The following is a 16,946-nucleotide window of genomic DNA, read 5'->3' on the forward strand; positions in this document are numbered from 1 at the left end:
TCTCCTCTAGCCCTTGTCACACGCTGAGTGGTAGAGAAACTACTCCTGCTCCAGTCAAAAAAAAAAAAAAAAAAAAGAAATGCAATTTGTGGGTCTCACACGTGACACTCTATGGTCATGGTAATAATTGTGAATGCCCTACCAGCACTGGAGTCTGGACACTTCAGTTTTCATGTGAGAAAGTGTTTCTTACCCAGTTTGGCTGTTGCAGGTACACGATTCTTAAGGGGGACAAGGCGATCTTTACATTTTTTCTCCAGTGGTAGCTCACATTTTATGTGACGTCTGAAATTCTCCCGCAGAATAGAACGGATGACCTTCACAATGTTAGTCTTGTTCTCAGAATCACTGCAAGTTTAAGAAAACACAAAACTTAATTTTCCTCTCCCAAGTTAGACACTAGGGTAGAATGTTCCCACTTCCTTTCTGCTGATGGCCTTTAGTGCAGTGTTTAGTGCAGTGTTTGTTTTTTTTTTTCAAAAGCTTGCTTCAGTAGTGGGTTTACAGCAGTCATAAGATCATAGAATGTTCTGTGTTGGAAGGGACATTAAAGATCATCTAGTTCCAACCACACTGCCATGGGCACAGACATCTTAACAGTGTTAGGCAGTTTACACACCTTGTGTTTTGAGATCTTGGTTACTTCTCTAGAAAGTTACTTGAAAGGTAAATTTTGTATGAGGGAATCACCACCTTAACTGGTTTTTATGAGAAAGTAATTTCTGTTAATCAACTGAGAGTCTGATAAAATAATTTATTTTGCCCATACCATACTGCAGCTTGTGGTCCTATATCTGCAGATTTCTGACATTGGATCGCACCTAATTCACTAATTCACCCATCCGAATTTGTTATACTTTATGCAGTTAAAGACAATTAAAGGTATAGTGCCTGGCTTCAAATAATGAGTGCCACTTTGAAATTGCTGATGCAAAGGTCATATGGGGGGAAATACTTCCTTTTTTTTACATTCCATTAATGTGATTTGTGAAATACAACCTCCATGTAAAGCTCACCTGCTGCACAACTGAAAAATTGTTTCTGGCCTGCCTTCTAGTTCTGACTTGGTGTGAATCAGTTCCCAGATACAGCTGTTTTCTGTTCCTGTGCATGGAAGGAAACGTTACTTTTGCATACACTCCAGAAAAGCTTTGGCATTAGAAAGACCAGGTTAGAGCTCCTCCACTCTCCAGAAGGCAATGTTAACTCAGCTGCCTGTGGAGCTACAGATCTCACCCAAGGTGGAACCCAAGAGAAAGTCCCCTGAGCTCTCTTGTTGCAGCAGCCTAGCACTGCCTTTGATAACTTCTCTCTTGGAGAGTTGCTTTCCCCCAGCCTTGCTGCTTCTCCATGTCTTCCAGCCTTAACAAGCCTTCACCCAGTTTTCTCTAAAGACCTTGTGACAATTTACAGAATATACAGAAGTGGATAGGACTATAAAGATCAGCTTGAAAAGAAACCCACAGCCCTTTACTAGCACAAATTACAATCACCTCTCCCCTGTTTGAAAAAACATGAGGATCAGCACATACACAGCACCAGCATGTCACCAGGATGTCAACTATGGTAAACCACCTGCCTTTTATTGGAAATTTCCACTCTGTTGTTCCTCCACATCATGTTACATCTCCCTTAATGCACAGAAGTAGTCAACATACTAAATGAAGAAAGTTTGTAAACGTATCAAGCCTCTACCCCCTGAGTGCAGAGATAACAGCGGATAGATGGTATTTTCTCTACACCTGCTTGTTTCTAGAGGCTCAGACATCTGGAAGAAGCAGTCTTACAGAATCCCAGAAAAGCATTCAGTCCTAAAGTGTTTACTGCAAGAGAGTTACCTGCTGTGTTCCCCAGTCGAACTTGAAGAGCAGATAAAGGAATCAGCCAGCGAAATTTAAATGGATCCAAGTCACCATAATTATGTGCAGCACGAACATTAGTAGGCTGGAAAAAGAAAACAAAGGATATTTCTAAGAAGTAGAAAAAGTGGTGGTGTTTTGTGCTACTCATAAAAGACCCGCCTTTGAAGAAAAACTAAGTTGATGAAACTTCCCTTCACTACCTTAAAATGAACTTGTAAAAGTAGTTGAAATGGTGATAGACACAACCTTTGGAATTCATAATTGCTTCAACTTTTAAAAGCCATTTGATTTTAACGGATAAAAATAATACTTTGCCTGTAAGTACTACCAGGGAAGAAGTTTTCTGTGAAAGAACATGCAGACTGTCGATTAGCAGAATACATTAATCATGTAGGTGCTGCTGCTACTTTTAGAGCCCCTCCATCTGTTACAACGAGCATGGTGCAGTATATCACCACTGGTACTTGGAACATACAGTTTGCTACCTGACTTCCACATTTTGAGTCTGAAAGTGGGTGCAGAGAACGTTAGGTCTATAATGCCCGTTTTCTTTCCTTCCAGGGTAATCAAGGGTCTGTAAAACAAAGGTCTTTCACCTACACCCTGTGGTGAGGTAGGCAATCATAAATGCTATCTGGAAGAATTAATGATTTCTGCATTGCAATGCTTCATATTCCACTTGATAAAATCAATGTTGGGGCTCACAAAAAAGATGGTGCTGCTTACTAAATAACAAAAAATATTTATTGCTACACAGATACTGAGCGCTTGTTTTAGCAGGATAGTCAGAATTCCAGCCTAGCAAGGAAAAGTGGTGTTTCACCTCATTCACTCCCCCATTAACACCGATGTGATCCATCTCGCATTGCAGTAATATCATAAAAACCCACCTCACCTCCAGTGACACCAGACTTACCATTTTCTTTTTCAGTTTGTAGTTCTCCTTATACACTAGTATTACAGCCCTCTTAAAGACTGAAAAGAGGAAAAAAAAAAATGAAACGGTTAATTATAGGCAGAATATTACAATATTCAGTGAAAACACTATCTTGGAGAAGCTCATTATTATAGTCATGGGAATGTGAAGGATGAGATAAACAAACATTGAAAAGCATTTGCCCTATGCTGAGATGACAATTGGGATTTTCTCCTATGCTTTCATGCAATGCCAGTATTTTTCCCTCAGATTTTGTTCTGAATATTTAGGATGAAGCCATTCTGTACATTTGTTCCGAAACTACCTGCAACCACCTATCTCTGGTATATTTTCACATAAATACAGAAAATATAGGTTAGATGTAAAAATTTTCTTTCTGTAGACATTGGACATTTTCAAGTGGAGCAAAGGGCCTACAGCAGGAGAGTGCTGTGAAGGACACAGTCTGTTCTTCCTGCAGTTCAACAGTTTGTTCTTCTGTTTGAAGCATCCCCTCCCCTAAACCATGCTTCCCAGGGAAGGAATGCCCTGAGAAAGACAAAGCTGTCTCATCAACCTGGCGTTCTTCTGAAGCTGTTTATCCACTGAAATATTAGGTTTTTTTTTTTTTTAAGAAATTTGCTTGTATGCTCTCATTTCCACATCAAGTTTCAGGTTAAAATAATCTGGATGGGGATTTCAGTGCAGTAGCTGTAAAGCAGAAGTTAGTCTGAATCCACAAGAGTAGAATAAACCATGATTTTCCCACAAGCCTCTTTTGAAAGCCTCATTTAACAGATTGTTCTAAAGACTCTAATATTGCCTCTTGAAAATCTTCCATATTTTAAATATAGGCAAGATAGCAGCTGAGGGTGGCTCATAGGGTAAACAGTACCAGCAAGCAAATAAATAGAAACTTTTTTCATGCTAGAAAAATACAACTATGTATTTTTTCACATATAAGTCCACCCTAGATATCACATGACTACAGGGAAGGGAGTTTGGGGCTTTTATCCTCTGAGAAGATCTAATGTGGCAATCTTCAAATTTAAAGCACAGAGTCCTTAAGGAAGACTTACCAAACACTGTAAGTTCAAGGTCTTTTCTTGCTTTGCCCAGTGATGGGAAAGGGTTCAGCCAGGTTACTGTAGAGTGCATCAGAAGTTCTCCCATTGAAAGCTCTGTCACCTGTATTAAATGATAACAGTAAATAACATAAATAAATAATATGTACATCAGTGCTGCATTTTAGTACACATCAATAACTTTAATGATCTATGTTTTCTCTATTAATGTATGGAATCTTCACCACAGCAGGAAAAGTTTGAGTAATCCCTTTTTTAAAAACAGGTTACAAATATACAAAGTAATAGCCCATAAGTTATGGGAAGCTGGGTAGAAGTTCTTACTATTAATAACTTAGAAGAATACTAAGCTGATCTGATAGTCTTACACTTCCATATAGCCAGTTATGAACCACCTGATTTATTAGCTGTAAGTATCTTTAATTTCTATAGAGTAATTAGTATTAATGACACTACCAATGGCAGAATTAATGGAAGTCTTGTACTCTGAGGCTCCTTTCTTCTGTGGGACACAGCATAATGCTGAAGGATATCACAGGCTGTCACATTTTGTTTCCCCATAAATGATGAGAAACCAGGTAGTCATCAGAGACAATTTGACTTTTACTAGCAGGAAATGAAACAACTGAGATGACATCTCTCATATCTGATATCCAACTTTATAGATTTGATCTGCTTAGTAATTGTTTGATGTAAATGGCTAAGGTGAGGCCTTGCTGCCCCAGTTCTGAGAGATGACTGCACATAGTCTGTATAACGAATGGGTTTTGCTCTGACAAATATCCATGGATGCCTCAGCACTGGAAGTGTAGAGAATGAGAATAACAGACCTTAATGTGAAATCCCTCAAATTGCCATTTTCATTTATACGGGTGAAAAAAATATGTTAAGAACTTAAGAACTCAACAGCATAAAATCTGAATGCCTTGGGGCATGGATAATCTCTGCAGCATTTTGACAAGAGGCTTTTTTTTTCCTACTGAGAACTATATCTACTCCTGCTTGCAGTTCCTGTCAGTGCAGAATGCGGCTCTGGCAGCTGTCTGAAAACTTTACTGTAACCTACTGACAGAAAGAAATTTGACAGGCAGATAAAAAACAAAAGTCAAAACATTAAAGGAGATTGGAGCAAGCCCAGCACATATAAGTTCCCAAAATTACCTCAGGAAGAGATGAAGCCCCAAAAGAAGCTGGATAATGCTTCAAGATTCAATACAACATATTTCTTCTCTTACCTCTTTCTCTGTTCCACTTTGATCTGCAACCAGTTGGTCAAATACAGTGCCATAATCTTCATATATCTTCTGCATCTCATTTATGTGACTTGCTACTTTTTCCATTGCCTTCAGTGCTTCTGTAAGGTTTAAAAATTTCATACACAGCTATGTTACTAATTTGTATTTTCTAAATATGGTAATTTTAAATTGAATTCCCCTTGAGACACATAAAATGACATTGCCTTCCCAAGGTCTGGTGAACTGAATTCCAGCTCTCTATCAGTCCTTTCTCATAGCAACAGTAGAAGAAATACTTCCTGGTCAGAATAAGTGAAAAATGCTCATGTGGTTTCTTATGTGGCTGAAAAGGCTGCAATAAGCATTCTAGTAACAAGCCCCCAAAGTTATCACTATTCATAGCAGTATCATAGTACCATGGTTAATTTTGCATCTTGTAGATATAGGGCCACTAGGACCTCTGGAGTAATCTACACTCATCCTACAATAAGTTATCTAATGATCTTTAAGAGAAATAAATTGCATTTTTCTCATCCCAGGACAGACAAAGAAATACAGTGTTAGGCTGTACAAGTTCCTCAAAAGCTGTACACATGAAATGCTGGTGGCCAGGTTTTGTTTAAATTATGTTTTCCAAACAAGAATGTCACTAGATTCCATTCTGTTTTTGTATTAATTCAGAACGGAATTGGACAGGGATCCTTTGTTTTCATCAATTCTTAAGGGTGCAGTGTTTTAGCAGTTTGGCATCTATCCTGACCTACAAATAAGTCCCTACCTCCAGCTTGAGCAATATTGGAAGCCCCTTTTGAAGTCAGAGTCTCATGGCTTTTTACTGACAGTGTATTTTGTCTGCACCCGTTTTATGAAAATGACAATTGATCCATAAAATACGTCTCTTGATTTCTTGATTTTCACCCACAGAGGCTGACAGACCTGAACTGGAATTTGCCAGGGCGAAGTCCCAGGCACGTGAGTCTAGAATCAACTCTAATGCATGTTAGAGAAGTCTCTCCGCATGGGAGGACTGCAAACATTTGACTAAGAACTTTTCAACACAAGCAGGAATCACAGAAAGACCTTGAACAACAAATACTTCCTTCTGTGGTGCTCTTAAACTTTGACATATTTCAAGAACTAAACAATAACCACAAGATGGAGCCTTGGTCAGTGTTTCTCAGGTGGGGGAAAAAAAAAAAAAAAAAAAAAAAAAAGCAACACTGTGACCTGACATACTCCTGTGCATGAAAATAAAGATCCCAGTCCTACTTGCCATGGCATACCTGCTTCTCAATGGGACTTGGACATACCAAGAAGGAATTTTAGCTAAAGGAACGAAAAAAATTCTTACTATTTTTAAGGAGAGGGTTCTCTCTAGGTTCTGACAAGTTCTCTACTATCTATGAGAATGCCTACCTGTATCTTTAGAAAGGGCAAGAAATAAAAGTTAAGTCATATTCACTCCTGTAGAAAAAAAGTAGTTACCTGTCAAATGATAATGCTCCTCACTCTCATTGTCTGTCAGAGACACCAGCTCTTTTAAAAGCAGAGGATATTTCAGCACTCTCTGAACAGGCTTTATGAGATATGACTCCAGTGTAGAAGAATGTTGCTTTGTGGGATTTCGAGCATCCAGAAAGTTCTTAAAGGCACTATCTGTTTTGGCTAGATGAAAAAAAAAAAAAAAAAAAAAAAAAAAAAAAAAAAAAAAAAAAAAATATTGGTCAGTTGAAGGTGAAAGTCATGGAAGCTACAATAACTGAAAAACATAGATGGAATGGCAACTTGGACCCAGCACCAAAACTCTCGCCCTTTTCAATGGATGATTTACAGAGTAGTATACACTATTTGTTTCATAATAATTTCCTGCATCAAATAACATTCAAAAGGGCTGAGGGAGCAATTTTATGAAGGTGAGATTATTCCTCTAATTTTTCCACTGCATTGCAGTGAATGGCAGAAGAAGTAATTCCTGATTTATTCTACCATTTGTTGCTGTTTTTCTGGAGTCTGGGCCTGCAGACAGCACAAACTTGTGGAAGGTGTTTCTACAGCTCTCCAGGCTACTGCCTGGAGGTTACAAAAAGAATCTTATTCTTCAGGTCTATACCACACTTCAGCAGAACCTCTGATCTTAGATCTTCCTGCTGGAAGATACCTGATTAGTCCTTCTTTTATACCAACATTTATTCCTTGATTTTATCCAATAGTCTGCAAGTTAACAAAATTTGTTACAGTAGTCCACTGCAGTTTGAATTCATGCAAGTGAATTACAATAATGAAGACAGTAAATTACCTCTCTCAAGAACTTTCTGAACTTTGATGTGGTTTGCACAGAAGCCACTGTACAGTTTGAAGTGGTCAGCATAATACAGAAAGGAGCCTCCAAGGGAAAACAGCAATTTCTGAAATCAACACAATCAAAATATTAGTTCACCACTAGAATCCTAAAAAAATATTCAGGTATACAACAAGCAGACTCAATGGTAGATTATCTGCTATCTTTCTATACATATATTTTACATATGCATATATATATGTGGGGGTTCGGAGCTGCGTGCCGGCTAGCTTGTCACCAAACCTGCATTCAAGGGTACAGCTTAGTACCCTTGCAATCTTGTGGGCCTGAGCCTCAGGCAGAAAGGTGGCAAACGGTGTGGAAGAAGAAAGGAGGCGCCTCCCACGTGGGCTTCAACTAGGCTTTATTCCACCCAGAGGGCTGCTCACGTGAGTTCTGGCCCTTGGGTTTCGGCTTAAGTGCAAGGGGCGTGTAAAAGGGCCAGGGGTGATCTAGAACCAATCCCAGAGGGAGGGGGGAGTGACCCAGAACAGGGGCTACTTAACAATAAAAGAGGGAGGGAAGTCGAGACTTTGCCAAATCACCTTGTAGCCCTACAAGAATTTTCCAGGTTTCTGGGCAGAATGGCAAGGTGATTGAGAGGACCCACCACCTGGGAAAGACCAAGGGGTTTGGACAGGGGATATAGGGACAAACCATTACAAAACAAGGAACAAAACCATGCAGGACTTGGGTAAATCTCAAATGCACCACAACATATATATATATATAAAACATGAATATTCTGCTGATAGTAACTGATGATATTTTTGTATTTTGCTGAGTATAGAGGTCAGCCCATTTATTTAGGCATAGCCTGCAATTTTCTCTTTTCTTCCTGAGCAGGTATTCTGTTTTACTTTATATTTCAGGTAGTACAGGAACAAAAATCAGCAGACATATAAGTTGTGCTGGGAAAAAAATGTGAGCCATAGGAAGCAAGGCATTAAAGTACTAAAGCCAGAAGGGACAGAGTAAAACAAATACAGGATTGCTTTCCAGCTGTTTTTCCTTTTTTTCAGGCAGGTGGTAATTACAGGACACCTCTGATGTTCTTGGATGAAGGGGAGGCTGGGAAGATGTGGGAGGAACTGAATCACAAGTGAGAGGTTTTTAGAGAAATGCCTCCCAAAGCAAATATAAGCAAGAGGAGTAGTGAGAGAGGAGGAAAGCAGCCCTCTCCCCTTTTTAAATCAGTGTTTGCTCCACAAAATGCAGCAAGTGTTCAGAAGACCTGCCATCAGTTGCAGTCAGTCCTGAGGCAGTGACTCCATTGCCAGGGAATCTATGTCCTCCAGTCAGGGCAGGTACTGAGTGGTGCTACAGCCATTTACACTTCACAGGCCTGCTTCTTGGAGCTCACAAGATGGGAAATTCCTGTGGCATTTAACAAGAAAAGCTCCCAGTCTGTTGGGGGTTAGGTGGGCACAGCAGGGAGAAGCACAGGCAGGGCAGAATTCAGCACAGTGACAATAAACACAAAGGAGTTCTGCCTCACAAACACTGCCAGTTTATGGTGTACTCCAAGTCTACTCTGCCTTTTCCCGTGTTGCAACTTTTGCCATGGGGAGGAAGATAAGACCATGAAAAATAGCACTTATCTTTCATTGCTGAATAGAACTCTGTAATCCAAAGTAAAGCTTCAAACATAAAAGCAACCCTACGAAACATCTTAGAACCAGAAACTTCTTAAAGCCAGATTTTCACAAACATTTGCAGGCACACTACAAAATACGAAATGATGAAATACTTACCCGGAACTGAGATGGTGTTTCCAATGTATTAAAATCTGAGGAAGAAGATATCCCATCTTCAAGTGTCTCCAAAAACACCTTCTGGAAATCCAGCATTTCTGGCAGGCTGCCAAACAAGGACTCCATCTGTGAAAAACATCAGGTTATGAAGTACAGCACTCCATGGACCTAAAAGTTGTCCTTTGAAAACTGGACTAAGGAGATATAACACACAGAGAGATTGCCAAGAAATGTCTTTGTTAATACTTTTCAAACAGGTTTTATAAACAATCCATTCAAAAAGTGAAGATTTCTCAGCAGTTAATTCAGAAGAACAATTACCCTTTAAGAAAAGGAAGTGATGCACACACCAGAGAGAAGGACACTGACTGGTGTCATTCCTATTTACATCTTTGTCATTTGCTTTTTCAGTCATGCTCTTGGCAATGAAAAACCCAAGTGCCAAGGTCTTAACCCATAAAAGAATGACAAGGACCTTTGTTCAGATATTCCCTCACCTCATCCTGAGTAAGGAAGGTTTCTTTTTGAAGGGGCTCCAAGTATAGCTCGAAGAGGCAGCTCAAGTCCTGCAAAAAAGAATTTTTGTTCACTTTTTCTGTACCATTTGGAAACTATTCTTTATGTGACAACCCTGAGATAGGGGTAAGTTTGGGGAATGAACTAAAGATACAATTCCTTTTCAATAACAAAATAGCCTGCATGTTGTTAGCACTGAAGTTACTGCTAATTAGAGGCAAACTGATTTCAGTGTAATGGTTTTGTTTCATCCTTAAAGCTTTACAACTTGATTATAACAAATTATATTTTAGCCTAGCATGAGGAAGAATTGTTACAGATGATTATATTCAAATGAGTCCATCCATATGAACAGCATCAAATGTTTTAATTATGTATGTTAAATAAACTGTATAAATAGCCACTTATTCAAATCATTTGTAGTAATATCCAGACCGACAAATAGCATTTTAAAACCCTATAAGTTATTAAAGTGTTCAGTTATGTTGTCAGGTAGGTGTGATCAAGGGCTTTTTCAGTCACTTCTTCAAAAAATTAATGCCATTTTTGAAGACTTACTACCCCACACCAAAGCATGACAGCAGGGCTGGGGCCCACTACAGGGCTCTCTGACCCTGGGAAGAGACACACCAGAAATTCCATGTAGAAGGAATAATGAGCAGCTCCCTAAAAATGCAGTAACAAGTATTGCAACTTGCCAGGATTTTTCCTGATGCAAAATTTCACGTATATCAGTGGCCTCCATGGTCATACTTTGTTCAAGCAATTCCCCTAAAAGATACATCAGGTGGACATAAATGAGGGCCCAGCTTATGGTTGTGTTAGTACATTGTGGATACAGTGCTTTCTCTTCCACAAACGTTATTGCAGCAAGTACTGACACATGTAAATACATATTTTGAGATCCAGAAAAGGAGATGATGCCTTCGTGCTGGAGATTAATGAAATCAGTGTTTTCACGATTCCTTTGGCATCCAGTCACATGATTTTAGAGTTCATAAAATGAAGAGACATACATCAAACAAATTTGCAGGCTTATCAGTCAGAAGAGAATGAACTTCCGTGTCATGCTACAACCCACTGGAGTTGTGCCTTGTAGCTTTCCTGGTTCAAAAACAATCATGCACTCTTTCACATACTCATTTTTAGGAGATTGTTCTGTTCTGTACTGACTGTACCAGATTTATTTTTATCTTGAAAACTGGGGAGACATCCCCTGGAAAACTGTTTTTGCTTGGTATCTTCTCCCCACCAACAACCACTCTCCAATACAACTACAAATTGACTACAACTAATGCTACTACATCAAATCCTACAGCCTCAGCTAGAGGAGCAAGTCTGCCAGAAACAACAGGAACAATTAGATAAGGAGACTTTGTAGGTTGCAGCTCTTGGGGAAGGTTAGTTGTATAAAGATAAGATCAAAATATGTTAAGACTGTCCACAAGTCACGGTCAGCCTCAAAAACAAATGAGCTGTGCTTTTTTTTTTTTTACCTTGACATAAGATTTCTCAGTGTCCATAAGTTCTTGGATGACTTTCCTCAGTCTATCTGCATCCGAAAGGTGGCGAGCCAGTGGTCGTGGAGGTGGATCCTGGTTGTCCTTCTGTCCTTCCATATTGCTTGCTTGGACTTCTTGGAAGTTTCGGCACAACGCACTGATCTGTTCTGCGCTCTGTTAAGTGAGAAGAAACAGACAAGCAATGATGTTTTAGAATACAAGTTGTACTACAATTATTTCTAAATTCCTCCAATTTTGCTCCTGTTCCAAATTCAGGGGCCAGAGCATGCCAGTGCTTTCTGTCAGATGTGCATCTTGAAAGCTTTGAACAGCTTTAATTTGTAGCAGAACAAGATCAGAGCAGTAAAAAGAATTTAAAATTGCTAGTGATTTTCCAGCACAAATTATTTTCAGTCTTCAGATACAAACTCATGGAGTGCAAAAGATGAGAGAGCACTAGGCTATATCATATACTTTGATTCTTATGACACTAGCACCACACTGTTCTCCACTTCTCTTATTTTGCAACACTCACTGCATCGAAATTGAAGAATTAGCTCTTATAAGCATCCAGAATAATTCTTTTATATTTCATCTGCTACCTATATTGTGTTGTATGTTTTGTTGCTGCTTTTTAAACAACAAGATATGGAGCTGAGGGTTAAGATTCCAGTATCTCAGGGTGTTAAAAGATGGTCAGATGTTTTCTCTTCAAGGATACAACTACATATCAGGATCTTTTTTTTTTCAAACAAGGTAAATGGAAAACTAAATATTTGAGATTCTTTAGAAAAATGATTAAAAACAGAATTAAAAAACCCAGAAAATTTTCAAACAAGGTAGGAACTGAAGATAGAACATCAGCTAATCTTGTAATGCAAAGATGGAAGATGAGATATTTCTGACACCATTAAATAGTTATGTAATTTGCTCCTGGATGACCACAATTAATATCCAAGAGCAACTTTTGCAGACCATAATTTTCAGTGCTTAATTTGAAATTATTCCACTGTTCTCTTTCTTTAATGGTGTTTCCCTGAAAGTTAAACATCACTACCATTACCCAATTCTACGTTAACAGCATTTGGTATCCACATCTTTGTATGACGTGAAACAATTCTTTTTTAGTGCTTCTGTCATTCAGAGACTTGCAGAAACTGGACAGTTGCATAAGCTGTGCCATTTATCACCTTGCTATTTAGCAAGTGCGTTCAAATGAGGACTACATGAAGGCTGCCTTATTTCATGTGTAAGTCTTTTTTCAGTGATATCAGGACATGAGTGTATTTCAAAACTGTCTTAATTTGTACTTTATTCCACAAGCTGTTTCAAGTCATCCTTTTTGAGTGTCCTGATTCACCGCTGTTTACCTGTGTACCTTGGTTCACCAACATACTAGGCCAAATGCATAAATTAATGAACAAATGCAAAAGTTAATTTGAAAATGAACTCAGCTATACAAAGTCTTTCAGGAAAGTGGAGGCTAAATGGACTAGCAATATTTAAAGTCAACCATTCCTGTGATAAAACTCCTATTTGATGAAAATAAATATTAAAATGTCAGATATTTGCCATGTAGTCCATATCACTCTGTAGTTTCCCAGCTCCCAGTTTTGAAAAATAGCACCACTCTAAAAAAAAAAAAATTTATATGTGCAACTATCTTCATAATACAGTATAATGACAGCTTGCAGGACTATGAAATTTAGATACATTTAGTATTCTCAACACTTACTAGGCCCCCAAAAATGCAATATGAATTGAATGGTGTTTATTAGAATTACAGCTCCACATTGATCGAATAAATTTAAAAATTGTAGTCAGTCTGTGACATTGACATTAATTAGTGGTTTGCAAACAAACAGTTTAGGAAGTGAGGTGTGTGTGTGTGTGTGTATGTGGGTTATTTTAAAGCAGCTTCTAAACAACTGAATGCCAAAGCACTTCAGTTTTGTTTTCTTTGTTTCTGATGTCAGAAAGGTTTGTATTTATATCAGAATGTTTCAGATTTTACACTCTCTACAGCTCAAGGTGCACATGAACAGCTTGATTTACACCAGCCTGATGACTGGTCAAGGACACGAGGATCAAGGATGCAAGGCAGCCTATTGAAAACAAGTCACAAGCATCATCATCAGGCAGTTTTACAGGGAAGAGTTAGAAGTCCTCTATTCCTCCTCAACCATCTTTGCATATAGAGCAGGCAGGCATTGGGGAATGTGCTATTTCTACATCCCCTTGAGTTTTGGGGTCAGTGCTGCATCTGTCACTGAGAATCACTGTATGGGAAAGCATATGGAAATAGATGATAGTCTTCAACATAAATACTTTTTGATCACCTAAGCAATATAATTTTGCTGTCAGAAATTGATCTGCAGAGCTGGCCTAAGCCCAAGGCACAGTATTACCTCTCAGGTACTGCCGACAAGCACTTGTTTTTATAAACTTTGTTATGTTACTGGATATGTTTGCAAATTTGGTATTAAAAATATTGCCCTTGACCTCCCTGCTCACAGAATCTTATCTTTTCCTTAAGTCTTGCTGCTGTGTGTCCTTCCCTTTACAAGAGGGAAGAGTCTTCCAGACCACAGAATATCCTTGTACCCACTGTGGTATTTACACTTGGGTCAAAGCAAGCATGAAATGCTACTTGATCACAGGACAAAAATGTTTCACATTCACTCATACACATTGCATAAACCACAGGAGATGAAGGAATCTATTTTGCCAGTAGAACTACTAGTTGTTGACAAGGAGACTAGTATACATGAGAACAGAGCAACAAGCAAGCAAGTAGAGAAGCATAAAACAACTCTTCCTCCGTGTTTCTTCCCAAAACTCTCTTACCACTCAGGTCAGGATCTCTACCCTTTTTCCCTAGTGTTCTGGATGCTACTTTCTGCCTCTGACACTAAACAATTTCCTGCTCTTTTAAACTGTTTGAAAGAGATCCTTTCTAGAGAGTCTGTAGTGACAACCCCTAGGACCACCTCTTTTACATCTGGCATGTATTCACAGCAGAGGTTCAGCCTCTGCCCTCTATTTGGGATTGCCCTGCAGCTGGAATTTCAAAGCCAGCTGGCACTCTGGATGTCAAATCAAAACTTGGTAGTCCAGTGCCCTTAAGCCAAGAAATCTCAAAAGGAACCTCCTCTTAATATTATGCACATCCTCCGCTATCTTGAATTAAGGAGGGAATTAACCCTGAATTTGCTCTGATCTTGACATTGCAATGATTAATACAGGCAGATAGGACTCTCAGATAAAACTGAAAATTCCTCAAGCACACAGCTGATTTTATTTGTGGAAGACCAAGACTGTTTGTATTTAGTAAGCAGTAAATAAAAATGGCTTATGCCAACATTTATAGTGTGCAGCTTATCAGAATAAAAACACTTAAATCAGTAAAAAAGAGAAGTCCAGATAAATGACTACAGACAGGGCTACAAGGTAGCTGGGAACAGATAAAAGCTGAGGAGAACCTACAATGGAAGCAGCAAACTTCCTCCAAAATCCATTACTTGAGCTTATGTATGCCGCTTTCAGCAACACATACAGGGAACAACAAGCAGCTTCAGCTTGCCTTTGGCACTGAACTGCAGACAGATAAGGCTAAATATCAAAAAAATTAGACTAACAGTGCTAGAGGTGGGAAAGAAAAATAGAGTTTATGCATGGCTTAAAGGAAAAAAAATCCCCCACATATACCTATATTTCAGGGAGAAGGAAGCTAAGAGCAGTGTGCAGGTTTATTGGCCATATTCAAAATTTTCCAAGATGTATAAACTGCTCTACAGATCTACCAGTCAGGGGAAGCAACCTCCTACCCGTTACTCGCTTGGCCTCTTAGAAACCAGAAGGATGTGTACAAGTAGCCTGGAGAAACCATTTCTTTCATCCCTGCGTGTTTGAGACCTAGATTTAAGGTTCCACATCCTTTTGCAAGGAATATTCTCTGTGAATGTGGACTGCTCAAAGTAACCTTTGAAGGGAAAGCTCCAGCCCACAGAGATGTCACCTTGACCCAGTCAACAACCACAGTGTGCTCAGCTTGTCAGATGGAGATGCAGCACATTCTATTTTCTATAAAGTTGTGATAAGAAATATTACAGATTATTCCCCTAAAATGAGCAAAAAGATACTCTTACAAGGATGTCTTACAGATTTTCCTTGCTCCTTGCAGACAAGCATATCATCATTTGAGGCTGTGCTATTCCCACCAGAGTAACAAAACCCTATAAAATTAATCAGTGAGGGACCAGAAGACATTAATCAGCAGTGGTTAAGAACTACCACAATGATTTCATGGCTATCCTGTGACTTTCTACTGAATTACACTGACTGAGCATAAATGCTGCACAAGGTCAATTAGTGTTACAGGGTCTCTGCATGCTGCTGTTTACTTTACTCTCATTTACACGTATCACGTATTCCACCAGTGATAGAAAAGAGTATTTTAGCAGACTTAGAAAATTCTACACAACTTAAGAAAGAGTGCTTGGTGAAGTGAAAGCTATGCATGTCCTTTGAAAAGTGCTCAGGACTCAGTATCCTTGTGCAGGACACAGACCACATCTATAGGCTGGATCACCAATCCTTTGAACTCCCTACCCTAAGAGGAAACATGCTCAGAAACATCCTGCAGAAATAGATTAGACTTTTGCCCTCCAAAAATGAACAGCTAACATGTCAGCTCTATCTGATGTATGCATTTCCAGGAAGACTGAATGCACCAGTCAGCAGAAGAAATACAATTACATGGAATTTTGAGCAATGAACAACTAGCCTGAGACACCTTTACATCCCTTGCTCTGTGTAAAAGGAAAGCGCTTGGAGAAGTCCATCCCTTTTACTTTGCCATAGAAAGTGTTTCTCTCCAGGACAAAGGTAGCCCTGACATTCGCCAATTTTTTTGTGGATGCATCATTCTATGGGCATCTCTGGCATCTCTTCAGACTGGGAAGTACTTTGTAACCAAGCAACATAAAAAGCTAGAAAGTTGCAGGCTTTAGCTTCCTTAAAGACTACGGGGGAAAAAAGTTGCTTTATGTTAGCCACCAGTATATTACTTCATTCCTCTAATTTGTTCATGAAAACTGAAAAATGCCAGCACAGCTTTACTGAAAAATACTTTGTGGCATTTTCACCATAGATGTCTGGGTCAAAAGTGCTGCTCAGCTTTTGGCTGAAGAAGCTAAACCAAAGCAGTAGCCTCAGTCATTATTTATCTTCTGCTCCTTCTCTTCCCAACTTTAGGGCCACTCAAAATGAACTTGTTCCTGGCTGACAATAAAATTCTAGGGGTCTGCTTTGTTTCACTCCGTCTCTTAATAAAAATACTTAAAACTTTGCTAAAAGAAGGGCATTTTTTTTTCAGTGTCCACTCAGAACCTTCATAGCGATGAGCGAAACCTAGTTAGAGTTATGTTTCAAGGAGGGAGAAGCAAATCCTCTGCACCACAGGATGAGAAGGTGGTCTGCTAGACACTACCAGATTATACAAAAGGCAAGGGATTAACAAGGAACTTTTGTCTTTGAGTTAGAATTTCCCAATTTCAGAGAGATTTACATTAGCAAATCAGCCTGTTAAGAGAATTAGAGGTCACCAAACTCATTTAGAATTATCACAAGTACTATAAGAAGAGGGAGGGGCTGCTGACCTAGTAATTCTTTCCAGAGAGCACAGGGTGAGGCTTGAAAGAAGGCTGAACATACAGATGTGTACAACAGCTGAGATG

General features: G+C 39.1%; 1 protein-coding gene across 1 annotated transcript in view; it reads right to left on the reverse strand.

Moving 5' to 3' along the window:
* The window catches only part of TIAM2 (TIAM Rac1 associated GEF 2), a 139,917-nt gene that overhangs the window by 2,473 nt on the left and 120,498 nt on the right, over window positions 1–16,946 (reverse strand). Inside the window, exons 18-28 of the mRNA XM_083856087.1 lie at window positions 11,203–11,382; window positions 9,688–9,756; window positions 9,191–9,316; window positions 7,395–7,503; window positions 6,584–6,763; window positions 5,099–5,217; window positions 3,858–3,966; window positions 2,779–2,837; window positions 1,839–1,944; window positions 1,017–1,104; window positions 194–348 (exon numbers count right to left, since the gene is read on the reverse strand). Coding sequence (XP_083712213.1) covers window positions 194–348; window positions 1,017–1,104; window positions 1,839–1,944; window positions 2,779–2,837; window positions 3,858–3,966; window positions 5,099–5,217; window positions 6,584–6,763; window positions 7,395–7,503; window positions 9,191–9,316; window positions 9,688–9,756; window positions 11,203–11,382 — 1,300 coding nt within the window. The remainder of the gene's footprint in view (window positions 1–193; window positions 349–1,016; window positions 1,105–1,838; window positions 1,945–2,778; window positions 2,838–3,857; window positions 3,967–5,098; window positions 5,218–6,583; window positions 6,764–7,394; window positions 7,504–9,190; window positions 9,317–9,687; window positions 9,757–11,202; window positions 11,383–16,946) is intronic.

Source organism: Zosterops lateralis, assembly GCF_965231275.1.
Source record: "Zosterops lateralis genome assembly, chromosome: 3".
Classification (NCBI taxonomy): domain Eukaryota; kingdom Metazoa; phylum Chordata; class Aves; order Passeriformes; family Zosteropidae; genus Zosterops; species Zosterops lateralis.